General features: G+C 45.9%; 1 protein-coding gene across 2 annotated transcripts; it reads right to left on the reverse strand.

The window, feature by feature from the left end:
* Positions 1–2,148: 2,148 nt before the first annotated feature.
* Positions 2,149–25,509, reverse strand: MAL (mal, T cell differentiation protein (MAL blood group)). 2 transcript variants are annotated; one of them, XM_082218035.1, is made up of 4 exons: positions 25,206–25,509; positions 5,107–5,274; positions 4,275–4,403; positions 2,149–2,554 (listed from the first exon to the last, which is right to left on the reverse strand). In XM_082218035.1, the coding sequence occupies exons 1-4, from the start codon at positions 25,290–25,292 to the stop codon at positions 2,480–2,482; spliced, it is 459 nt and encodes a 152-aa protein (XP_082074161.1). In that variant the 5' UTR covers positions 25,293–25,509; the 3' UTR covers positions 2,149–2,479. The 2 variants fall into 2 exon arrangements, with proteins under 2 accessions (XP_082074161.1, XP_082074162.1); XM_082218036.1 differs by lacking the exon at positions 25,206–25,509 and adding an exon at positions 12,063–12,212.
* Positions 25,510–26,108: the final 599 nt, after the last annotated feature.

Below are 26,108 nucleotides of genomic sequence, written 5' to 3' on the forward strand. Positions count from 1 at the left end.
TGTAGAACCGTCCAGACCTCATGCGTGTTCTTTAACTCAGAAACATAAGGCATTTGCTCTGGTCCCACTGCCAAAACTAGTAGACCTCGGGCTTTCCTGTCGCGTTTCTGAGAAGCTGCCGCTGCTGCTTTGTCTTCTGCAGACGCGTCTGCAGCTGCCTGTAAATGCGGTGCTTCAGTACAACTCCACAACTCTTTTGCTTGCAACCAAACCCTTACTCTAGCCTTCCAATCTTGCCAATTTTTCCCATTGAGTCGCGTAAAGGGGACAGTAAAACTTTCCTGGGACTCTGCCATCCTCCCTGGGGCTTAGGAACGATACTCACAGACCTGTAGACCGTCTCCCAGCTGCTGAGGTGGCTCCACGAGGAATAAGACGTCTTCCAGCGAGTACAAACTGCGCAGTGCCTCTTTAAAACTTTTCCTAGGCACGTTGCAGGACTCAAGCTGCTTTGAAGGCTTTCGTTGTCGGCAACCGCTTCTGTCTTCACTCCAGTCCTTTCATAAATCACTCTTAACTGCACTCCTTATCTCCTTCTTGACGTACAAACAGCCATAACCTGTCCCGTTAAACTTTAATTAGTTTAATGCTTATCAAATGTCCAGTGCGCTTCCGATGCCACAATGTCCCATTACAGCAGAGCATTTCGCACAGCGGCTCAAGAAGGGCTGGAGAGTCAGCATCTTTTCAATAAAGGAATCTTGGAGCAAGCGGTTTGGAACTCAAATAAAAGGTTTATTTACACAAAACAAAAACCCTGGTGAAGAATCACACATTTCAGCAAACACGCCCCAAAAGAAAAAGGAAGGGGGAAGGGAAGGGGCAGGCACACGAGTGAGTTGACTATTTATACAAACTCACATTCCTGGAAGCCTAACGACCTCCAGCTGCTCAGTGATTAGAGCGTCTTGATTAGAGCTTCTTAACCCTTTAATACCAACAGTATACAGTACATCACCAGCACTGTACAATATTGTAAAACGTTGTCAGCCTGGATAGCTCAATTGGTTAGAGTGTGGTGCTGATAACGCCAAGGTTGCAGGTTCGATCCCTGTATGGGACAGGAGCATATATTCCTGTATTGCAGGGGGTTGGACTATATGATCGTTAGGGTACCTTCCAACTCTATGATTCTAGTAAGGGCACTAGATCAAATCACAAAGCAACCCAACAAGAGTGAAAAACACATCACTTGCCTGGGTAAAGATGTCAAAAAGATTCATAAAAGCCACCAGCCAGGATCAGTGCCAAGTGGATTCCATAATCGGGGTACTGCTCTTGAGAACATCATCTCATACATTAACGGTCCCTGGAGTAGAATTCATCTTTTTCACAGCCACCGCATACTGGGTCAATGGTTTCGCTGAGCTATGCGCCATGACCCCAAATCTCTTTCCTGGTTAGTCGCCCAGCAATCAGACCCAACAGTCTATAGAAGAGCACTGGATGGTTTCACAGAAGATAAGGCTACCAATGGCTGCTAATCACAACAGCCATGTTCTGCCTCCGCTGTCAGAGGCATTTTGCCTCTGGATTCCACTTGCTGAGAATCACACGTCCTGTTGCACTTTTGGGCTCCCCAGAGGCATCTAGCTGGCCACTGTGAGAACAGCATGCTGGACTTGACGCGCCTTTCTTATGTCATTTTACGTTCATCAGCATATATTTGAAGTCACGCTTTTCTGGCCCCAAGGTGCCTCACTTTCCTCTTACTTATATCGAACCGGCTTTTGCCATTTTGTTGCCCATGCACCCAGTTTGGAGACGTCCTTTTGGAGCTCTTTGCAATCTGCTTTTGTTTCTCCCAGGGCTCATCTGCATGTCTGTCAGTACCCAAGTTTTATAGTCAAGGGTATGAGAGGTTCTTTTTTCATCCCTAGGAAAACCCGCTGTTTACTGCTGAATCGGAAGAAACACCAATATGCAGAAAACCCGACTGATGTTTGTTCCAACTCAGCAGTAAACCGTGGGGTTTCCCAGGGGAATCGGACAGACATCTCAGACCCATGACTCAAAATCTTAGGACAAACGGAAGTGGATGAGCCCTCACATCAAATAATTTTGTGTCACCCATGAAGTTGGCCGCCTCACACTGCTCATGCAGGAGGTGGGGAAACATTTTTTTTAGAAAAAGAGAACAGCAGACAATTTACTTGAAGCTTTTTATTGTACAAACCTTACCTCCATTTACATAAAAGACATTTTTAATACAAATATATTTAAGAGATATTCCCAGTTTCCTCGGTTCCTCAAGCTATCTGACCAAAATTCAGGGAGGGAGTGGGGTGGGAGTTAAGCTAAAAAGAGATGCACAAGGATTTGTTGTTGCTTTTTTGTCGGCACACAATAAAAGTACACTGTTGTGTATACAAATTTTCCAAAGAAAGACAATCCTTTAGATACACATAGAGAGTAACTGACCAAATACACCTGCAAAAATCAAATTTAAAAAGACATTCAGAGATTTATTTTTTTTTTTTTAAGAGGACTTCCATCTCAGCAGCGAGAACACCATGTGGATCACATATGTCAATGTGACTGCATAGGCAAAAACCTAGAAGAGAAACGAAGAGGGTTCAGTGTGTCGATTTGCTAAAATTAGTTCATGAGCAATCCTGAGCATCTCTCCGTAATATCTTTTCCCACATTACTGTGTGTATTGCTGCACTTGCTCTTGTCTCTCACCCGGTCTACCTCAGGTATGCAGCCTCAGTTCACCTGGACCCTGCTAGGCCCTGCGTATGCATCACACCCGGCACTTATGGTACCCTATATAGGCACGATAGGGCACCCATGATGGATCGAAATGGATGACATTGTGCCAGGACTGTGTCTCTCCTTTACAAGAGTCTTGGGCCCTTCATGCCACTTTTGATAAGGCTCCTGAGGACTTTGGCGTTATGATTAGAACAGCAGAAAAGCAGCCATGGCGCCTAAACTAGAGCGAGGCAGTAAATTGTCTTGGCAAATCAAGGCTGGAAGTGGTCAAGGATCCCACTAAAACAGCTGGGGTCCCGGTCACTCCTATTTCCCCCTTCCAGGTGGATTATGGTGATTCATAGCCCCATGTTTTAGGTGGGTCTCCTCATAGCAACTGTAAAATTGACCAGGGGGGGGGTTAGAATTGGAAATGTCCAACCCCTTGGATTGATATCAAAGGCGTGTTGTTTTTTAAAGGTGTTTTAAAGGTATTTCTTCCTTTTTGGTTGCTATCTGCCTCGCTTTGTGAGCTTTGCTAAAGGACTAAGTGAGGACCCTGTTTACTGCCTTAAGATTGGCAACTACGAATTTTTATTGCTCTGTGATGCTAGGGACTTAGATTTGTACAGGCATGCCAACTCTAGTGGGCAGAGGTTTTGTCAGCCCTCTCAAATATTGAGGGGGCAGAGGAGACCGAACCAACGAACAAGGTCTAACCAGCCTACACAGCATCTCCCAACACCATGCAGGCTGGTGCAGACTTCCACTAGGCCGGGCCAGTCTGGCTTGCATGGCATTGGAAGACGTGTGTGATGTCACATGACCCATGGCGTGTGTGATGTCACACACATGCCGCCGCCCCCCCCCAATCTTGGTGGGCAACCCGGCTCCTGTAGATTTGTAACGCAACTAGATGGGCTAAGGGAGACTGGAGTTATATCATTTACTTTGATTGGTCGCTTTGTCAATGCTGCTCTTTAATTCAATGTCACTTGTGAATCTATATGGTCCAAGCCCACCCAGTGGGCTTCATGGCTGAGTGGGAATTTGAACCCTGTTCTCCCAGGTCCTTGTCCACTACACCACACACTTGCATGCAAATGGAAACAAACATATAGGCAGCATATATTGTTTTCAGGTGATTTCACGCATGTGGCATGGCAGAGGCAATTCATCCTTTGCCCCAGGGGAAGGCAGTGATGCTTCTTTAAGAAGGCACTTGTCCTCTGCAGTTTTCACAAGTCATTTGGGCAAATCCACACCGTGATCAACTCCCGCCCGGAAACCAATGTCCCCACTGTGGAAGGACGTGTGGATCCAGAATTGGCCTCCACAGTCACTTACAGACTCATTGTTAAAACCGTGTTTATGGAAGACAATCTTACTTGGCTACGAGTAATCGCCAAAGAAGAAGAAGATTAGATAGATGATAGATAGATAGATGATAGATAGATAGATAGATAGATAGATAGATAGATAGATAGATAGATAGAGATATAGATATACAGTGTGTGTGTGTGTGTGTGTGTGTGTGTGTGTGTGTGTGTGTATTGTAAGCGAGGACATATACTCACCACTGCTGCAATATCTATTTGGTAGTATTTAAAATGATCCGGATAAGATTTCAGCTGATAGGTAGTATAGGCTTGCACAACTGACGCACTCAGGTAGAAGAGAGAAGCAATTACCTGGTAGAAAGCATCCTGGAAAAGAAAACAACACAAAGACCCTAAGACCAGCGCAAGAGAATGTGTCCCCGCCATATCCCTGTGCCAGAGAACACTTGACACTGGTGAGAAGTTTGTTTTGCTTAGTGGCAGTTTTATAGGATACGCTGCCATGACTAACAGCTTTAGAGGGAGCGTTTGTATCCAGGAGGAGAGGAATGCTGTATTCTGAGCAGAGTCAGTGCCAAACTTTTCAAAAGCATGCAAGGACCATGCAATTCTGGACAAGAATTTGCCAGGGCCTCTGACCTGGGCATGCCTCAGAACTAAATGGATGCCAAATCGAGAGCAGTGACTCGTACTAAGATTTGGCAGGTAGCTACCTCTGTGTACTTTGGGCTCTGTTTAAATGCATTTCTCATAGCATTCTAAGGCTGGTTCTGATATAATGAGAAGCACCCCACAGTGCTCACACTCTGGCCCACACACTGCTCTTCACAGCCGCAGGGAGGAGTTTAGAAGCACTGGCTTCCATTTTTACACAAAGCACAGTTTCCTGCTTTGTGGTTTAATCCTGGAAACTGTAATTTGTTTAAACTCCAGTTTTATGGCACCCTTTTCCGCTGCTTATCCCACCAAAATCTAAATCATGTGACTCCTGATGCATGGATAAATAGAACTGTATTTGGGCTGGGGGGGGGGAGTATACTGGTATTTTAATCTCTCCAAAGAGACTTACCACAGCAACCCAAGCTGACTTCCCTCCATGAGCGCCACACATATATAGGAACAAAAGCAATGTTGAAATTACAAAGCAAAACACTGAGACGAACATCACCCAGCCTTGACTCATCGGAACATAAACTTTCGTGGAAGCCACCAGGATCCAGACTAGGCCACCAAAAACCTACAATAAAGTGTAAGAAAAGTAGTTCAGTCACAAGCCCTTACAATGATTAATCAGATCTGTTCTGGAAGACCTGTTTTCGTACAAATTACTTGGCCGGACAACTCCATTGCAAAATGCAGAGAAGTGCACATTTTGAAGGATGACTGCGATTCAATTCACATATTGTTTTGGAAAGTGCGCTTTTCCTGGTTCTGGGAGACCAGGGGGTGGGAGAACACTTTGCAGCAGAAAAGGGAGATGCCAGTGCCTCTTCTCCAGCCGGACTCACCTCTGCCTCCCTCATCCTACTCTTCTGATTCAGCTTCTGCCCTTGATTCTGAACTGCTCTCTGCCACAGACTCTCCCAGCTCACTAAACCCTGTTACCTCTTCAGCTTCTGACCCCCCCTCCTCCTCCCAGTCTTCTCTGTCCACTCACTGTTGTCCCACCACCAATCCCCTGCCTCTGAGCCTTCTTCCCCTGGGGGTTCCCCAGCTTGTGCCTCCCACAATTCCTCTGCATCCAACCAGTTTTGCAACAGCAATTTTGCTTCCCAGCTTTGACAATATAAGTACTGCTGGGCCCCTATCAACAATTGGCTTACTACTATTAGAAATTGAGGTTTGCTTGCCACCAATAGATCCACGCTTCCCAGGAGCACTCAATACAACCCTAAAGTCCCCCTCCAACATGTTCACAGAGGAAATAGATATATTTCTTGTTAACGTCCCTCCTTTTAAAGCCATAGATCACTGTCCAAAGACTCAGGTTTGCAGAATGCTGAAGATTCATTCACTTCTTCTGCATTGGCTGCCGTAGTGAATTGCTTGTTTTTTATCCAGGCCTTTGAGAGGCAATGGTAGTCTGGTAAAGTTTTAGGTTATTGGTGGAATCTGCTGCTGTATCTATACATTGATATCATAGAATCATAGAATTTCAGAGTTGGAAGGTGGCCTAAGGGTCATCTAGTCCAAACCTATATATAATAAAAGAGTTTTTAACAGTTGCTTTAGTTATTGTTATTATATGGATATTGTAATTTTATAGTGGTGTGTTTTTTTTAATGTTGTCAACCATCCTGGTATCTAAACGGATGGTTTAAAAATGGAATAAATAAATTGTAAACATTTAAAATAAAATAAAATTTAAGTGTTGTTAGAATATATCCAATCTGGAATAAATGCAACTCAAAACATATTCAGCAATATAGGTAGAAATGGAATGAGATTAGTACACTAGTATTTGGTGTCCATTTGCATGTATACAGACTCTCACTAAGATGCAGAGCGGGAGAGAGAATTTTAACTTCTAGATTAAAATATCTTCTCAGTGCTTACAAAATGCCACATGCTTTTAGGTGCATAGATGTTCAAACTCAAGAGTGGCTGTTCCTCCCTCTCTTTCTCTCCCTCTCCATACGTGTGTCGAGCAGTTACTGTGCATAGCAACCAGCCATTGTGCACTTTCACCAAGTCTCATGGTGAATGTGCACTTAATCCTTCCATTAAGAGGGAACTGCGCACATTTCCTGGTAAATAAACATATTTTCCTACAAACCTTGGAAAATAGGCATATATCAAACGAATTTTGTACATTCTCCGGTCATTCTGCATAATTCCCAATAGGCGGGTAAATGTGCACAACGGTCAATTGTTATGTGCATTAACCACTCAGTGGGTTGGTGCTGTCTTGGCTTCTGAAGGAACAGCACTCAGAGAACTGAGATTGCCATTAGCATTGACAGTGGTGCTGGTGATAAGCAAGAGGTACCAAGAGGGAAGTCTGAGAGCAGCGCCAGGAAGGCAAAAGGCAGCGCTCTGCTCCTGGCATCCCTCCAGCTGCTGGAGATTGCCACGCCTCTCCGTACAAATGTAACTATTCTTAGAACTAAAGGCGCAATGCTGGGGTGGGGTGCCAAGCATCCCCGGCCAGTGTGCATTGGAGGAGAGGACCAGTAATATCATAGCCAGGAGCTGCCCCTCCTTCCACAAACATATTGGCATGAAAGCACCTGGAACAGCTGCCCGGCCCTGCTTTCAAATGCTTCTCACCTTGCCATGCTCAGCTGGCAAACATACAGAAGCCCTGAACGAACATTGCCAGCCAGCAACGCAAAACGTTGCGGCAAATCGAGTTGCCAAGCGACCAGAAGCCAACCTTTGCCTCTAACAATTATTACTACTTCACAAAATTTATGCACATCTTGATTGTTTATAAAAGAAATGCAACCAAAAAATGCAGAATATGTGGGGAGGGGGAGATGAAACTTACGAGATCTACACTAGCACATGCTAATATTATATCTTGTTCCTGTTAAAGTTACAGGAGCCAGTAATAAGGTGACTGTCCTGCCTGGCCCCAATTTTTGCCCATATTGCACATTAATATAGATGAAAGGAAATAAGATTCATTTTAGCCGCCAAAACCTTTGCTCTCTTGTTTCAGCATCACCTGACTCCTGATGTCTATATATATCGCTGCCAATCTCTCGTAACAGCACATGTTAAAAAGGTGTGGTAGATTTATTTTCCTCCCAAGCTAGATTTGCTGTCATGATTTTTACCTCTGCCCTTTTCGCTTTGTTTTCAAACGAAGCCATCTTTCTGTCAATCGCAGAACTTTCGCTCATATAAATTAGTCTTCTACCACATTTGTATACGCAGGAAAAAAGATAACAGAAGATAAAGGATTCATCCTAGCAGATTCTCTAGTATCAATAGTTCTGTTAATATTTTCAGTTTGAGATATAAATGAATGAAGATGAGATGGAACATTCTTAGGCGTGAGGAAAATTCAAAGCAGTTCATGGTCAGGCAATTCCAAAGACAATGGGGAAGGGGGTGACAACCCCAAGACCTAAGAGTTAAGGATTTTGTTTTGGAAATCAAAGGAAATCTATTGTGTGGAAGACACTGGGGAAGCCAATATTCCCAGATCAGGCTTTTGATGACATGAATAGTACCTTGTTAAAGAATGTGGAACTTAGTTCCTTTCTTTGTTATCTGTGACGCATAAGCCCATCGGAAATCTCTAGAAGTCTAGAGAAAATAATATACTGAATTAGCTTCCTCCACCAGAACTTCTTTGGCTTTGGGGGCAGGGAAGCTCTTTCTTCTCTTTCTCATCGGGACAACTCAGAAATAATCTATCGGGTAAGACTCTTTAGGGAACAGCAAAATGCATCAAACAGCCGTAAAGTAAGACTTTTGAAATTTGCTTTTTTGCAGTCCCTGTGTTGTGCCTTGGCTATGTTCCGTCCTTTCACACCATGTCTTGTAATTATGTAAATATTGCTTGATTTTTTCTGAAATAAACTAGCTACTTCTACGACCTTCTCTCAGATCTTTTTGATTTGAGAGTATATGCTGTCAGAGTGCACAATGAGGCTCAGGCAGGTGTTTCATGGGAGTTCTTACTTTTCCTAGTTAGCTGATAAAAACATAAGAAGAAACAGTGGAAGGAGGTCCATTAGGGGAAAGGGGTACTGCCCCACCAAACTCTGCCCTTAACCAGCCTCCACCTGCCTGCCTTCTTACGTACACCCAGTATATTCCCCCCTATCAGTTTCCTTCTCCTTACTCTCAGTGTTACCATGATAGAACTCAATAGGGTCAAAACTAGAATCAGCCAGCTCTGACTGTCATTGACTCCAACTACAATTGGGTTCTAAGTCTTCTGCTCTACTAGTCTCTATGGGCACCGGCAACTACTGGAACCAATGGACCATCTAGCCAGGCTGTTCTCATAGTGGCCAACTAGATGGCTGTGGGAAGCCCAGAAGCCCAACCTGAGCACAACAGTATTCTCCCCAGTTATGATCCACAGCAGTTGGTATTCAGAGGCATAATGCCTCTGACAATGTATGTAGAGCATTGCCTCTGATGGCTTTATCCTCTGTGAATCTGCCCACTCCACATTAATCACCATCACTACTTCTTTGGGGACCAAATTCCAAAGTTGAACTATGCGCTGTGTGAAGAAGTACCGGTACTTTCTATTGTCCATCCTGAATCTTCCAACATTCAACTTTGTTGGATGTCCATGGGGGAGGGAGAAAAATGCATCTCTACCAACTTTCTCTACACCATGTATAATAACTTGGTGTTACCTAAATACTGGGGGCGGGGGATGATGCTCTCCTAAGCAGGGCAGAAACTATAAAAAGCAGGGCTTTAATACAAGCAGGTAGAGCTTTAAAGCACAATGTCTGCTGAGAAGTAAGCTCCGTGGGCTAAAGCCTCAACGCCTAGGGCTTGCCGATCGAAAGGTCGGCGGTTCGAATCCCCGAGGCGGGGTGCGCTCCCGTTGTTCGGTCCCAGCGCCTGCCCACCTAGCAGTTCGAAAGCACCCCTGGGTGCAAGTAGATAAATAGGTACCGCTTACCAGCGGGAAGGTAAACGGCGTTCCGTGTGCGGCTCTGGCTCGCCAGAGCAGCGATGTCACGCTGGCCACGTGACCCGGAAGTGTCCCCGGACAGCGCTGGCCCCCGGCCAATAAATGTGAGATGGGCGCACAAACCCCACAGTCTGTCAAGACTGGCCCATTCGGGCAGGGGTACCTTTACCTTTACCTTACTCCCAGGGATGCGGGTGGCGCTGTGGGTTAAACCACAGAGCCTAGGACTTGCCGATCAGAAGGTCGGCGGTTCGAATCCCCGCGACGGGGTGAGCTCCCATTGCTCGATCCCTGCTGCTGCCAACCTAGCAGTTCGAAAGCACACCAGTGCAAGTAGATAAATAGGTACCGCTCTGGTGGGAAAGTAAACGGCATTTCCGTGCGCTGCTGTGGTTCACTAGAAGCTGCTTAGTCATGCTGGCCACATGACCCAGAAGCTGTATGCTGGCTCCCTTGGCCAGTAAAGCGAGATGAGCGCCGCAACCCCAAAGTCATCTGTGACTGGACCTAACGGTCAGGGGTCCCTTTACCTTTACCTTTAGGTGTGTATAGGACTGCAGCATCAGTTAATTTAAAAGTGCTGCATATTAAGAGCACTGGGTAGAAAGGTACTGATGGTGACTAGTCCCTTTTCACATACCCACATTCCAGAATTATTGCTAGAACCAGATATCCTGTGATTGTCTAGATATTCTTGAATTCCCTCAGTCCCAGCCAGCATGACCAATGGTCAGGGTGATGGGAATTCTAGTCCAGCAACATCTGGACTTCTGGACTCAGGCTGAAACCCCACCTCCAAGTGAAACAAAGCCTGTGTATTTCTTCATGTGCACATGCACACAAAATTACTGTCAGCTCACCACTTTCTCATCTCTGCCACTGTCTGCTTTTAGGCTGTAATACTTTTTCAGGAGCCATCAGGTCCATCTTGCTAATGTCATTCTAGCGCTGCCATACGTCTGGAATTTCCCGGACATAGCCGGGATTCGGCTGTCAAAAGCAGCGTCCGGAAATTTTCATTTGCTGGTTAAAATGTCTGGGGAAACCCGGACGTATGGCAACCCATGACGAAGTATCAATTTTTTTGCTTCTTCTTTTTTTAAAGAAAAGCTCAAAAGCGTCATTTTCTTTTTTTAGTGTTTGCAAAAAAGATCACCAGCTGTGGCCCAAAGAAGAAAAAACACTACCCCTTTCCCCTCCCCAAACAAACAAACAAATAGCTCATCAACTTTGGCAAAAGGGGGGGGGGGAAGCTGGACAACTTTTGTGTTTGGATTTTCACCTTTAAAAATATATATATATGGCAACCCTATTTGTGCCATGTCAACAACTATCGTTGAGTTGGCCTAGTTTCATTTCAGTTTTGCTTACTGTTTCATTGCCAGTAAAATGAAACACGCATTTTAAAAGCGAGTGAGCATGGACTGCAAATTTGTTTTCGTTTTTGCACCTCTCTTTATGCAGATGTGTGCACTGGAGAGAAGAGAAATGTTTTGGCTGCAAAGGCAAACCGGGAGCACAGGAAGGTACCTGTTGGTTAATCTAACTCATGGCTGTCTGAGTGGCAGGCCGGTTCTTGCATGCAAAAGCACCACTGCCATCCTGCCGCCAGGGAGCGCGCGACGGAAGGGCAGCGCGCGGGGGGCGACCCGGCGTGACTCTAAAATACTTTTTAAAAACTTTAAAACTCACTAATTTTCATCTAAAATTTAGAAAACTTCCCAGGGCAGGACCCCAGTATGGGCCCCCCCAATATTTTTTATAAGTCGACGCCCCTGGACAATACACAAATGGAAATGCAGCCTTCCTTCAAAATTCACACTTCACAATTTTGCAATGCAGTTCTCCAACCATGTCACGTGTACAAAAAATGTATATTGGAGGGTAAAGTGTCTATTAAAAATGCATATATTAGTGCAAACAAATGCAAACAAATGCATTATATTTAACGGAAATTGCATACAAAATAGCATACAAAAATGTGTATATTAGAAAATTGCACTAAAATTCAGATGGATTTTCACAATGCCTTATTTATCTTTTTAAAAAACCAAACTCACATGGAAATGTGGAGAACTGAATTTATTTAACTGGCAAAATGGAAAACAGAGAGAAACCAAAACTGATAAAGACTTGCCCATCCCTCACAATCAGCCAACAGCTGCAGGCCCTGTCCCAAACCCCACTCCACAGATCCAATCCAGGTACCGTTTTCAAGAGCTGACAAACTAGCTAAATATGAAAAGTGCTTTCTTGTTTGTATGGAAACAGAAGCTGGCCCACCATTTCTCAGGTGAGGCTGAGCGCAGCAGCCCCAGGCACTGCTGGTTTTAAGTTTCTTTCCTGGTGAAGAGGGTTGGATTTTTTAAAGCAACACAGTAGAATATTTCATCTACGCTACTAAAATGTACCTCGATGGCTGTTGCGCTCTCTGCTCCCAAGTGGTCCTGAGTTTCTTGATCTGCTACCTGGGAGCACATGGCTTAATAGTTGGACAGTTGTGGGTACACTAGTTAGAGGAGGAAGGGCAGGCCCTACAGAGGCCAGACTTGTTGCCTCACCCAGCTGCCCTGAGGTAACGGCCTCATCTCACCTTATTAGGGGTTCAGCATTCTGTGGCCACTGTGGACACTCAGTCCTCATTAGACTGTCTGGAAGGTTCTCTCTCTACTTTAGAAGTACAAAAAAAAAAAAACCTTTAGAGAGGGAGCCCTCTACAACGTTTGGGGCTACTCCAAGCCTACTGCTACGTCTCAGGGGCAGATGGGGCTTGTCAACCTGGGAAGGAAGCCCATCTAGGAGAAGGAATACTCTGGACCTAAAATTCTGCTTACTCATTGATGAGAAAGAAGAAGAAGAAGAGTTTGAATTTGATATCCCACTTTATCACTCCCCTTCAGGAGTCTCAAAGCGGCTAACATTCTCCTTTCCCTTCCTCCCCCACAACAAACACTCTGTGAGGTGAGTGGGGCTGAGAGACTTCAGAGAAGTGTGACTGGCCCAAGGTCACCCAGCAGCTGCCTGTGGAGGAGCGGAGACGCGAACCCGGTTCACCAGATTACGAGACTACCGCTCTTAACCACCACACCACACTGGCTCTCGGAAAGGCTTTGGGAGTAAACCCCAAGGAAAAATCTGAACATGGAGAAGAAAAGGCTAAGGAGTAAACCCTACACTAATCCATAGTGGTTGGATGGCGCCTTGTACGCCTCCTTCCAACAAATCCTGCAGCCAAGCTGGTGCCGAATGTATTGCTCTGCTTTCCTTTAGACCCCATCAGTGAGTCTTGCCATCTGGGCAGTCTAAGACCTCCATGTACACTGCCCAGGCTTGCACCCCAATGCGGTCACTTCAGTGCTGCTAACGCAGCAAAAGCAACACAGGAGGCAGCAGTTACGAATCACTGGTCTCTGCAGCCACAGCAGGCGCTGTGATTCTCCAGCAATTTGACTTTACCCAGGAGGCGCACTCCATTGTCTTTCGAGACAGACGGGTGCCGACGACTGCTACCTCCCTCTCATGTGTGAATCATCAGCAATGGGAGCACCTACTGAACATATGAAATATGCGTGTAGAAGTTGAGTGGTATCAAGACGGGAGCTCCTCCTCTTCACTTTACATGTGTTCCTTATAACAGTATAGGAGCTGCCTTTTGCTGAATTAGACCACTGATCTAGTTCAGTATTGTCTACATACCAGTGATTCCCAAACTTGGGTCTCCAGCTGTTTTTGGACTAGAACTCCCATCATCCCTGGCCACTGGTCCTGCTGGCTAGGGATGATGGGAGTTGTAGTCCGAAAACAGCTGGAGATCCAAATTGGGGAAAGACTTGCCTATAATGACTGAGTGGAAGCGGCTCTTCAGTGTTTCGGGCAGGGGACTTCCTAGACCTAGGTGGAGATACTGGGGGTTGAACCAAGCACATTCTGCATGCAAAACAGATGCTCTGCCACTGAGCTATGCCCCTTACCCCTCGGGGTAGCCAACATGAACCCATCCCTTGATAGTAAAGGGACCCCTGACCATGAGGTCCAGTCACGGACGACTCTGGGGTTGCAGCGCTCATCTCGCTTTATTGGCCGAGGGAGCCGGCGTACGGCTTCCAGGTCATGTGGCCAGCATGACTAAGCCGCTTCTGGCGAACCAGAGCTGTGCACAGAAACGCTGTTTATCTTCCCGCCGGAGCGGTACCTATTTATCTACTTGCACTTTGACGTGCTTTTGAACTGCTAGGTTGGCAGGAGCAGGGACCGAGCAACGGGAGCTCACCCCGCCGTGGGGATTCGAACTGCCGACCTTCTGATCGTCAAGTCCTAGGCTCTGTGGTTTAACCCACAGCGCCACCCGCGTCCCCTCCGTCCCTCTGTAATACTGGGCTACAATTTCCATCATCCCTGGCCATTGGCCATGCTGACTGAGACTCATGGGAGTTGAGCCCACCACCAATCTATGGAAGCCACCATGTTGTCTACCTCTTGCATCCTAACCTTTGTAGAGATGCCCCTGGAACACGTACAATTGCGCACACAGAGCAGATGTGATTTAGAGGCATGTTAAGGATGCAGTTCACAATTACTGAGGGTTCGATCCTCTTTAGAAGTTAATTCTGGCCAGCAGGGATGGGGAGAGAAGCTGATTCCCTTCCCACCCCCTGGAGAGGAAACGTTGCTGAATACACTCAAGCAGCAGCTATTTTTAAACCACATGCAAATCCATTGCGGAGGAATCTGCAATGGTCAATTTATCAACACATTACCCGAGAAGCCAGCGCAAGGCAGAGCAAATGCGGAGTTAATGAATATTGCAGGCAGAAAGGCACCCCCAGCCGTGCGCAGCAGCTGGGAGAGAGAGGGAGGCAACTCAGGGAAATCCTTGGTGTGGAAATAGGGAAATAACAAAGAACGTTCCTTTTCCTTTCTTCCTTTTGTCAGGTGCTGGAGGGTAAGGCAACGTCTGTTGGTTCCAAGACAATGTTGCTATTGTTGTTGGAATTAGCCTGACGGTCTCAAGAGACATTGGAGTATACCTCCAGGGGTGAAGTCAAACCACAAAGGTGCCCTTCCCAGGATGGAAGCCTGGGCAGCGTGTGTGGAGGTCCTGGCTGCCCAGATGACGAGACTCGCTGATGGGGTCTAAAGGAAAGCAGAGCAACACATTTGGCACCAGCTTGGCTGCAGGAGTTGCCGGAAGGAGGCATATAAGGCGCCATGCAACTGCCTTAGGGACTTCACTCAGGATTTGTGGTGGGATTACTCCTTAAAGCCTTTTCTTGTCTCGAAGATGTTCTGCAAGGCAGGTTTAGGATCTCAGTTTTCCTTCTCCTAGATCAGGGGTCTGCAACCCGCGGCTCCGGAGCCGCATGTGGCTCTTTTACACCTTTGCCACGGCTCCGAGGCGGATACTAGCGAGGGGAGGAGGCGCATTGTGCCCCCCAACACTCCCCACTGTGGCAGGCGCTGTACTGGCTGTGACGTCGCATGGGGGCGGTGCGTGCGTTAGTCATGCACTGTCCCGACGTCACCTTCCCGCCCGCTATCAGATCGCGGCTCCGGAGATATATTTGTTTTAAATGTTGCAATGGTTTTGCGGCTCCCAGGTTTTTTTCCCTTCGGAAACAGGTCCAAGTGGCTCTTTTTGTCTTAAAGGTTGCAGACCCATGTCCTAGATAGACTACCTTCCCAGGCTCACAAGCCCCATCGGCCCCTTCCAAGACAGTACATAATTAAGATCAGCCTTTGCCAAGCAGGTGCCCTCCAGATGTTTTGGACCACAACTCCCATCAGCCCCATCAGAGCATCTAGATCCCCCTGCCCTGATTCACTGGGCTTCTGTGTGCAGGAAAATAGTCTTCAGAAGAATGTCCTGATCACACCATACATCTTGTTTTAGAAGATGATAGAAGAGGAGAACCCAGGGCTGCTGTTCTTCTAGATCAGGGTTTCCCAAACTTAGATCTCCAGCTTTTTTTTGGACTACAACTCCCATCATCCCTGGCTAGCAGGACCAGTGGTCAGGGATGATGAATTATGGGCACCATGTCCTTTTGCGCCTTAAGAGTGACAGTCTTATTACAGCATAAGCCTTCGTGGCTGCAGATGCTCTACCTGAAGGTTGCCTGTAGTGCCTCCCCTAACCTGGTCCCCTCCAGAAGTTGCTAGACTACAGCTCCCATCATCCATTACCATTGGCCGTGCTCCTTGGGGCTGATGGGTTCTGCAGGCCAACCTATCTGGAGGGTAGCAGGCTGGCGAAGCCTGGCCTAGGCAACAATAACTTCTTTTTAGTATTTTATGGTCCCAAGGGCTCTTTCATGTTACGGGCGCTCCATGTTATGGTATGAATTTGTATCCAGTTCTAGAGCTTCCCTGTGGCCGTAGCGCCTCTTCTTGTGCAACGCTGTGCTTTGACTCAACACACAAACTGGACCGGGCTGCTTTTCCCCAGCTACGTGCTACATTTGGAAACTTCTGAGTGACGTGGTATGACAAGAATGACTGGTGTCAAATGCAGGGACAACTCTCTGGGTTATAGGGAAACAAGCATAATATCTGCTGCAGGGCATGTTGCCAGATCATGGGCAGGCTGTTTCATTTGCTAGCAATGAATAGGTTAGACCAGTGGCATAGGAAGGGGGGGTGCAGGGGTACAGGCTGCCCTGGGTGTCATCACTGAGGGGGGTGACAACATGGCAAAAATATCTGTGTGGGCTCACAACACTTTTGTGGGGGGGAAATAACTCCCACACCTACTGCACCCCCCCTTCCTATGCCACTGGTAGCTAGGTGAGGCGCAGGGCACTGTGTGTCACACTGTGGGGCCTGCAGCGTACCTGAGTCATGCATCCCTCCTGAGGGGGAGACTGTCTGCAAGCTCCATACTGCTTTTTCTTTTCTTTTCTTCTTTTTGGAATATTTATTGAATTTTAGAACAATGAATGATACAAATCTCATTCATCATGTTATTTACAATTATTCTCCCTCCCCTCCTCTGGACTTCCCTCAACTCCCCTCTGCTGAGTTATTTAGTTTTATTTATCGTATCCTGCTTTTCCTACACAAAAATAAAACCCCTTATCATTTCTCTAAAATATGTGTTACTCAAATGAAGTTGTGATAGTTTATTCAAATCCCGCCAGTGAATCCAGTCCATTCTGTTGTTTCTGCAAATAAACTGTAAATGGTTCCCAGACTCTTTTGAAGTCCTTTTTGTCCTCTTGTAGTTTGTCTGTTAACTTAGCCAATTCTGCATAGTTCATCAGCTTTTCTTGCCATTGTTCCTTTGATGGCATTTCTTCCATCTTCCAATATGGTGCAATCAAGATTCTTGCCGCTGTTGTAGCATACATAAATAATGTCCATTTTTCTTTTGGTAGCTCTTGATTTGAGATTCCTAACAAAAAGGCTTCAGGGTGTTTGACAAAATTCATTTTAAACATTTTTTTTCAATTCATTGTATATCATTTCCCAATTTTTTTAATGCATTTGCATTCCCACCACATATAACAAAATGTTCCTTCCTTTTCCTTACATCTCCACCGCGCTGCTTTTTCAAGCAGTGTGAGGCTTGGGTCTGCTCACCACCTCAGCCGCCCTACAGCTGAGGGGGAGGCTGCAGAGAGGCTCCATGTAGTGTGCCCTGCATTGGCTCGCCCCGCCCCCATGGGCAGCTTGCCCCACCCCCGGCTGCAGGACGCGCTCGCAGCACCAGGCACCCAAGCGGCTAGCTACGTCGCTGCTTCAGACAGGCATACAAAGTTCTCTTAGAAATGGGCATAGGTTGCTTGACACTGACACATTCTTCCCCATCTTAGGCATGCAGCCAAACCTCCTAATTCAATGGGTGCCTGGGATGTCACGAAGTATGACTGTTCAACAGTGGAATGGACTTCCTCGGAAGGTGGTAGACTCCACTGGAGGTTTTTAAGCAGAGTTTGATGGCCATCTCACATGGATGCTTTCGTTGAGATTCCTGCATCACGGTGGACTAGAATTTTATGATTCTATGACGAGTGCAGTGAGGAGGGTAGAATCAGGACAGAATGACATATGGCAAGGAGAACGGGGGCTTCCCAAGACATTTCTAGGCAATGCTAAATACGTTTGTGGGATTTGCAAGAGAAAATTCAGTGAGTGGAAGGTTCTTCTTAAACAAGGGTGGCTTCATTGATGGAGGTCTCTGGAACAGGAGGAGTAGGGAACCTTTGGTCCTCCAGATGTTTATCAAATCATATAACTGTAGAGTTGGAAGGGACCCCAAGGGTCATCTAGTCCAAACCCCTGTAATGCAGGAATCTCAGCTACAGCATCCATGGCAGATGGCCATCCAACCTCTGCATAAAAACATCCAAGGATGGAGAGTTCACACCCTCTGAAGGGAGAATGTTCCACTGTCAAACAGTTGTTACTGTCAGAAAGTTCTTCCTGATGTTTAGTCTGACTCTCCTTTCTTGTAATTTGAAGCCATGGGTTTGAGTCCTGCCCTCAACAGCAGGAGAGAGAAAAAAGCTTGCTCCATCGTCCTTGTGACCGTCCTTGAGATATTTGAAGATGGCTGTCATATCTCTTCTCAGTCTCCTCTTTGGGATTCCAACTTGATCAAGCATGGACAATAGCCAGGGATTATAAGAATTGAATTCCATCAAAATCTAGAGGGCCACCAGGTAGCTACTGCAGGCTTAAACTTTTTGTTTTACTCGGTGTCAATTTTCTGGTGCAACCACTCCATCCCTGAGGCCATTTTGTCCCCTGTTTTTATGCCAGGTAAGCTATGAGGCCAGAAAATGGTGCTTCCTCACTAGGCTTGAGCATCTCCCCTCTCCTATAATTTCACACGTGGCCACATTAAGATGTTCAACCAGAGCCTCATTTAGAGATTAAAAACTTAAGAAGAGCTGTGCTGAATCAGACCAAAAGCCTATATAAATGAGCACCCTGATTCCTACTGTTTCCAGTCAGATGACAGCACTCTTCTGTATGGGTTTTCCAGCAACCAGCATTCATAGCCATTGTGTCTCTGCCAGTGAAGGCAACAAAGCTTCCTCACAACTAGTAGCCACAGATAGTCTTACCCTCCACGAATTTGTCTAGTCCCATTTTAAAACCTTCCCAGCTGGTAGCCACCACCACACCTTGTGGTGGCAAATTGCATTATTGGCTTTTCTGCTGTGTGAAGAACAACTTCCTTTTCTCTGTCGTGAATTTGCCACCATTCAGCTTTATTTGATGGCCCCAGGTTCTAGCAATATGGGAAAGGGAGAAAAAACTTCCCCCACCTGCTTTTCCATGGACTCAGCTACATTGGCAAAGAAAAAGCACTTTACATGTGTTGTTTATGCATTGTAACACTGTGACAACAGATGGCGCTGTGGAGTTCCGTTTTTGCCAACCTGATTTCTCATACAAAGTTTACAAGGCATTTAACTGAAATGTTTCTTTGATGTGTCCAGAATCAGCCCGTGTATAATCTCACACACCTCTTATCGCATTCTCTCTCAGTCTCCTTTTCCCTAAACTTAAAAATTCCAAATGCAGTAGCTTTCCCTCATAAGGGAGTTGCTCCACCCCACCCCACCCCTGATCATTTTTGGTTGCCATTTCCCAGCTCCGCAATATCCTTTCTGAGGTGAGGAGGCCACAACTGTACAACACACCATTCCAAGTGTGGTCACACGCCATAGATTTGTATAAAGGCCTTGAGATATTGGAAGTTAGATTTTTGCCGCCTTTCCTTCATGAACCCTCCCATGGAATTTGCCTTCTTCCCAGCTGCCTCACACTGGGCACTGACCTTTTCATTCACAACCCCAATATCCCTTCCTGGGTTATCTGGCCGGGGTCAGGGGCAGAGGTCCCTGAGGGAGGGAAGGCTTCGCAGTTACGCAAGGGATGGGCAAACCCCCCAACCCTTTCAACTGCTTTCTAATATTTTTCTTCTTCATTTTGCATGCTGCAGGCAGGCGGCTGGAGTCTCTGTTCCCTGGCAGGCAGCCTGGTTTAACAGGTTTCTGGCAACCACTGCACAACGCAGAGCAACCGGGCCATTAATCCTCCTTTCCCCTCCCCTCCAGCTCTGGAGCTACTGGGCTCTCCTCTCTCCATCGCCACCACCCTCTGCTTAATCTTCTCTCCCTATCAGATTCTCTACTATTATGTCAACTGGGTGGGAAGTTGATTTTAAGCTGCAAAATTTCTGCACCCATTCCCTAATCTTTCCTTGGGTGGGCAACACCTGCGCCAGCTTTAGTTCTTGCTATCTCCACAATAGGGCTCTGCTGTATTTTATCAGTTTGCTTAAGAGAGGGAAACAGAACTGGGTGTGCTGGGACCTTTGGGCTGTTGCAACAGGTACACAGATTGGTAATCTTTTTGCTCTTACCCTCCAGAAAGTCCCTCTTGCTCTTTCTCTCCCTCTCTCTAGGATGGGTGTTGCTATGCATTTCGTACATTCCAGAGACAGCTTTGTTCTCAGAACTTTTCCAAGTTCATTCGCTAGTGTCCTATAGACGATGTTGGACTACAACTCCCATCATCCCTGGACATAAAGGCCATGCAGGCTAGGACTGATGGGAGTTGTAGTCCAGCAACACCTGGAAGGCCCCAGGTTATAGGAAGATGTAACAGAGACATGGAGGGACACCCCCGTGACCTAAGGCAGACATAAAACTCTTCACCCGTTTGGCACAGATCTTTCCTCCCTCCAGCCAATCTCCCTTTCTCAGAAAAGGCAGACCCGTTTTGAGTTTGCTTTTAGCTCTACATTCCTTTCTCTGTGTATTGTGTGGGGCTCCCGAGCCATAAAAACCATTTAAGAGGCCATTAAAACAGATTTACAGGATTGCCAGGATGATAACTCGATTTGTTTTGCCCTCCAGAAATGCAGCGTAACCTCTTGGTCCCTTTCCCATCTTTCTACATGTAACAACAGTGAAGTGGAGCAGTCAAATGCACAGCCCTCAGAGGGTGAAATCCTGCTCCTTCTAAGTAAAAGACAGTGGGACTGCATCAAATATTGGTTTGGCCTTACCCACTCAGCTGATTGCTGGCAATGTGCATTACACTTTCCACATACCTCTACAAACAGCCTTTCAGTCTAGTCTTTACCTGCCCCCACACCTACAGACCCTGTAAGTGTCCCTATTTTCCAGGGACAGTCCTGGATTTACAGAAGCCATCCTGGTTTCTGATTTGGTATCAGAATGTCCCGCTTTTCCTTAAAGTCTCTATTTTCAATGGCAAAATGTTGGAGGGTATGGATTTTTGCAACCTCCCGAGCCAAGGAAACTTCTGAAGGAAGCCCTGTAGAGGGAAGTTTTTTTAAAATGTTAAATGTTTTATTATGTTTTTATATATGTTGGAAGCTGCCCAGAGTGGCTGGGGCAATGCAGTCAGATGGGCAGGGTATAAATAGAATTGCTGTTGTTGAAACCATACTAATTTGATCTATTCCAGGATCAAATCAGAAACCAGGATGCCTTCTGTAAATCCAGGACTGTCCCTGGAAAATAGGGACAGTTGGAGGCATGGGCGTAGACGGGGGGGCAGGGAGGGACAGCTACCCCCCATAATCAATAAAAATCAATAAAAAATACATAACTAAGTGAGGCTCTGCCCACACTCTCTATAAAAGGCCTGGCTACGCCCATGCTTGGAGGGTCTGTATGCATAGATGCAAACTTCAAAATAATTGCTGTCATTTAAATAGAAACACAATACATTGTACCACAGTGGGGAAAACTGTGACCAGATAATGTGTTTGCTATCTAGGTGGCCTTCCTTCCTTAGGTGTTTCTGTTGTTAAACCAGATTAGGGCTGGGTAATCCTTCAAAATAGAGGACTGCCCTCCAGTCACCCTACAAATGGAAGACTCTGCAAAGGAGTGCACACGTCCATTTGACAGCAAGGTCACACCCCAAAGCAGCGTAGAAATGCCCTACTGTACTCTTACAATGCAAAGCTAGGGTTAGGGTTGCTGTATTTAAAAAAAAAGAAAAAACAAACACAGAAGTCACTTAGGCAATTGTGCAAAAAAAGAGAGAGGTGCTCACCCAAGATGGCAGCTTCCAATCAGAAAACACACAAAAACCCAATTTCTGCATGCTGTCCAGATGTTAAAGGTCCAGGTGCTGTCCGCAGAGGTGACAACATTAAGCAGATATTCCACTAGCCCATCCCAACCCCTAGCAACCCAAGAGAAAAGCACTGGCAAAGGTGCTGGAATTTCCCCAAAGTTTAACCTGTTGTAGCAGTAACCAAGTGCACCCAGATCTGCTGGTGGAGGACTCCTCCAATGAAAGGAATGGCTAAACACTGTGGTGACTTGGTGGTTAGAGCCCAACTAGATATGACATAGGACTTCTGCAGAGAGAGCTCCCAAAGTCTGATCTTCCAGCCCCTTGACTTAGTCTTAGACCAAAGATCGCCATCTATTCAACTCATTCTTACCAGCTGTTGACAGCAGGTTCAATGGAGGAATCCCTTTCTTTTCATTTCACTTTTTATGGCTATACAAACTTTAAATAATAATAGAAATATTATCAAGGATAGCAAATAATGCCACACATCCTGCTATATAAACCATTCAATATTCCTAAGATATATTAATGCAAAACCTTTGATATCATAGTTCACCTTCGCTCTAAAAAAATGCGTATGTTTAACTAGGGTCTGCCACCCTTGCTCCCTCTGCTCACCAACCCCACCTACCCATTTGACAATCCCCCCTTCCCCCCTAACTCCCCCCCCAACTATTACATCCTTCATCTACCCCTTAACAGGTTGCCCCAAACACTTCTGCCTCCCCTCCTGCAACAAGCCAAGCCTGCGTCAAGGTTTAACAGAGCTTGCTAAACTGCTGGGTGACGCACCTACCCTCCTCCATTAAACCTCTCTGTGGTCACATTTAACAGAGCCCTCCGACAGGGGTAGCAACTTGAATAAAATATTTGTGGGGGGGGCAGGCAAGGCTCACCACGCATAATCGGTCACAAGACATGGTGCACACACACTATTTGAAAGGCAATGCCCATCCACTATGGGGGGTGTGGCCCCCTCAAATATTTTATTGGCGAGGAGGGCAGAAAGGACCTAGGCCCCTAGGAGTTGGCTCTTATGCCCTCCGTTTCTCAAAGAAATACAAATCTAGTTCCTTAAACCAATATACAAATTACTGGTACCTCTGAAATCGCAGCATCAACAATATCAAACAATATATTGCTTGTAAAAGAAAACGTAGATACATATGCAAATCCATTTCCTTTTAGTAGCAAGCAATCTGTTATGCCTAGTTTCTTTATATACATATGTAAGATGGTTGGATTCCATTCATTCATTTCCTCTCTTTTCATTTTATATGGGGGAGGGGGGTTGTTTTAAGGGCCAAAGCAGATGTGGCAATAATCACACAACTAGCATTCCTGTGTGGTTATTTCTCATATCTAAAATGGCCTTAAATTGGACAGCGGTGGGGGATCAGTATGAGAGCAAATTGTTAGACCTCCACACATATACCTTGGCTCTACCCCAAACCATACATGGACCTTTTATAGCTGAAAAGGTGCCAAATAATGAATAAACAATCTTGTATTGTTTAAACCACATCCGGCGGCTGCAACAGAGGTAGGCACATAGAACTGTGTACAGACTTTACCTTTAAAGCACATTTCCCTGCTCAAAGAATTCTGGACACTGTAGTGTGTTAAGGGTCACTAGAAATTGCAGCTCGGGGGGGGGGGGGTCAACTACAGTACCCTGAATTCTTGAAGGGAAAGAAAGTGCTCTGAATGTGTTTTAAAGGTATAGTGTATTAGCAGCCTTGATAAGAGGGCACAAATGTTTAGGTAAAATAACAGGCAGATGTAATGAGCTCTTCAAGCAGTCCTGGGGCTCCCATTCAGCTGAGCTCCCCTACCTCAGACATGTAACACAACAGATCAAAAATCAATAGCTGCGACCTTTCCACTTTGGTGCCAAAATTTCCGCCTGTTTCACACTGCTCAAGGCCCAAGTAGAACCCAACTCTTCAGCTGTAATAGATAATGTGTTGGAATCTCAGGTTTAAAGTCTCCCTCAGCCATGAAGCTCACTGGCTGACCAATCACACGCTCTCCTCCTAAGCTACCTCACAGGGTTGTTGTGATGATGAATGAAAGAGAGAACATCTTGAAAGGAGGGCTAGAGGAAAGGGCAATAAACACTTTCCTGGCATTGAAAGTTATGGAAGGGAGCATTGTCCCCTAAGGCTGCAATAGCCATGTTCTTCATTGAACTCAATGAGGCTAATATTGGAGGATTTAACTGTAATTTAAGCTAGCTACTGTAAGAGCTGAATGAGTTGCCATCCACACTTTCAGATGCATTTCCATACCCTCCAACATTTCTCCAATGAAAATAGGGACGTCCCATTCCATAATGATAATTTTACTATTTACTGCATCTTATTGGGTTGCCCCAGCACTCTGGGAAGCTTCCAACATATATTAAAACATAATAAAACATTAAACATTTTTTTTTAAAAAAAACCTTCCCTATACAGGATTGCCTTCAGACAGCTAGGGGGTTGGATAACTCCATAGCCTCCAACACTTCTCTAATGAAAATAGAGACATCCTAAGGAAAAGTGGGAGATTCAGGGATCAAATCTGAAACCAGGACACTGGAATGTCTGCATTTACTATCACTTTCCTAACCACAAAACATGGCTGTTATTGTTGTGCAACAAATCTGTGGGTTTTTTTAACAACAGCACAAATCCCCTTTTATTGTGCATGCTGAATTTGCCAGCGATTAACTGGATCCCACCTGCAAAATAGCGATGGACAGAAGCAGTCTTAATTCTCCGCCATTTTTCCAACTCTACACTGCCCAAACCTTTGCATTTGCACTATGGATGTTTATCAACATGAGAAGTAGAGTAACTGAGTAACCTGCCAGTTCTCTTCATACCAGAGAGTAACAAACCATGCCTTCCCAGTTAGCTGCATGCTCAGCAGACCTTGAAGATTTGCTCTACTGCATAGGCCACCAGTTCACCTGACTAATTAGCTGCTTGAATGCTACACACACCTGCACGAGGTACACCTGTTTCCAGGCATGGATTTGTGCGGCAGTGTATAACCTTGAAGGTCAAATAACTTAGCATGTTCTCAGAATTAAAATATATATGTGCACAGAAACAAAGCAAAACATTTAGAAGCAGAATTTAAACACCTCAAATCCCATCAACATCTGGTTTGGGGGGTAATTTCTTTCCCAGTTGTCCTTTTTAAATATTTGATAACCAGTCTAATTTGTTGTTTCTAAAGAAGGGGATCATAGTGAAAAGTAAATGTTCCAGTAAATGAGAGAACAAGGGGGAGAGCTAAGCAAACCTGGGGAAAAAATCTAGAAACTTTGCTCAGAAAGTCACTAAGAAACAGAAGCCACAATCCCAAGACACACAAGGGTGAAATGCCTTGTTTGATACAGCCGGACTTTCCTCCAAGTAAATGTTCCTAGGTTTGCACTGGAATGTCCTAGCTACCAGGTTCTGTTTTTAACAGCGGAAAATCATACTTACAAATTCAGGAATGGCCAGAATATCAGGGAAAGTAGCCAGGACCTTCATGCCGCTGGGTAAACTGGAGCCGGTGGTTGTTGAAGACATATTTCTGGTTCGCTTCCCTCCCAAAACTCACCACGCAGACGTCCTCACCCTTCCAAGCCAAATGCTCTTTCCCTGTGCTCTTCTTGAGTAGCTGAGTTCTTAACCTTTTCCCTATGTTAATGCTGCCCGCCCTCCAGGTAAGGAGCTCAGCATAGGTGTGGCCAGCTTAGCAGAAGGACCTGCCTCTTCTTCTGTTTTTGTGCCTGGGGAGGAGTGAAAGGCTGCTCCAAAGGGTGTCCTCTTTTGTCACACACTGTTGCAAGCACCTTACGAGATCGTATCCGAAGGGCAGGTGCAGCGAGTGTAATTCAAAACCCACAGTGCTTTCCACTTGGGTTGAACTCTTCTGAGACTACTTTCACACCATATTGTTACTAGTTTGTGGGGAGACGCCCGCCCGCCAAACCCAATAAATTAATGAATGTCAGAATCTAGCTAACATTTGGGTATAGGAAGGGGAAATTATGCAAACTACAGAACTGTGCCGGACAAGGAATCCCTGAAGTGACTGGGGAAAGTGTTGTTTTACAGGAAACTTGGGTTTGTGGGGAAGAGGTGTGCTGGGGAGAAGAGCAAAGGTCAGTCTTCTAAGAGCTGCTGGGCAGGCCAGAAGTCCATGCAGGGCCTGGAGGTCATCTTGGCTGTGGCTGGAGGAGGCTACCCTACGAGACCAGGAACCATTACTGACCGTTGCTTTGGATCCAAGCTTGCTGAAGCTATGAGACACTCTTGGGGTATAATGTTCAGCACCCTGTCCACTGCAGATTTCCAAGTGTAAATATGTGTTAATAAACCATCTTTGTTAAAGGCACTAGC

The sequence above is a fragment of the Podarcis vaucheri genome (genome assembly GCF_965113315.1).
Source record: "Podarcis vaucheri genome assembly, chromosome: 3".
NCBI classification, from domain to species: domain Eukaryota; kingdom Metazoa; phylum Chordata; class Lepidosauria; order Squamata; family Lacertidae; genus Podarcis; species Podarcis vaucheri.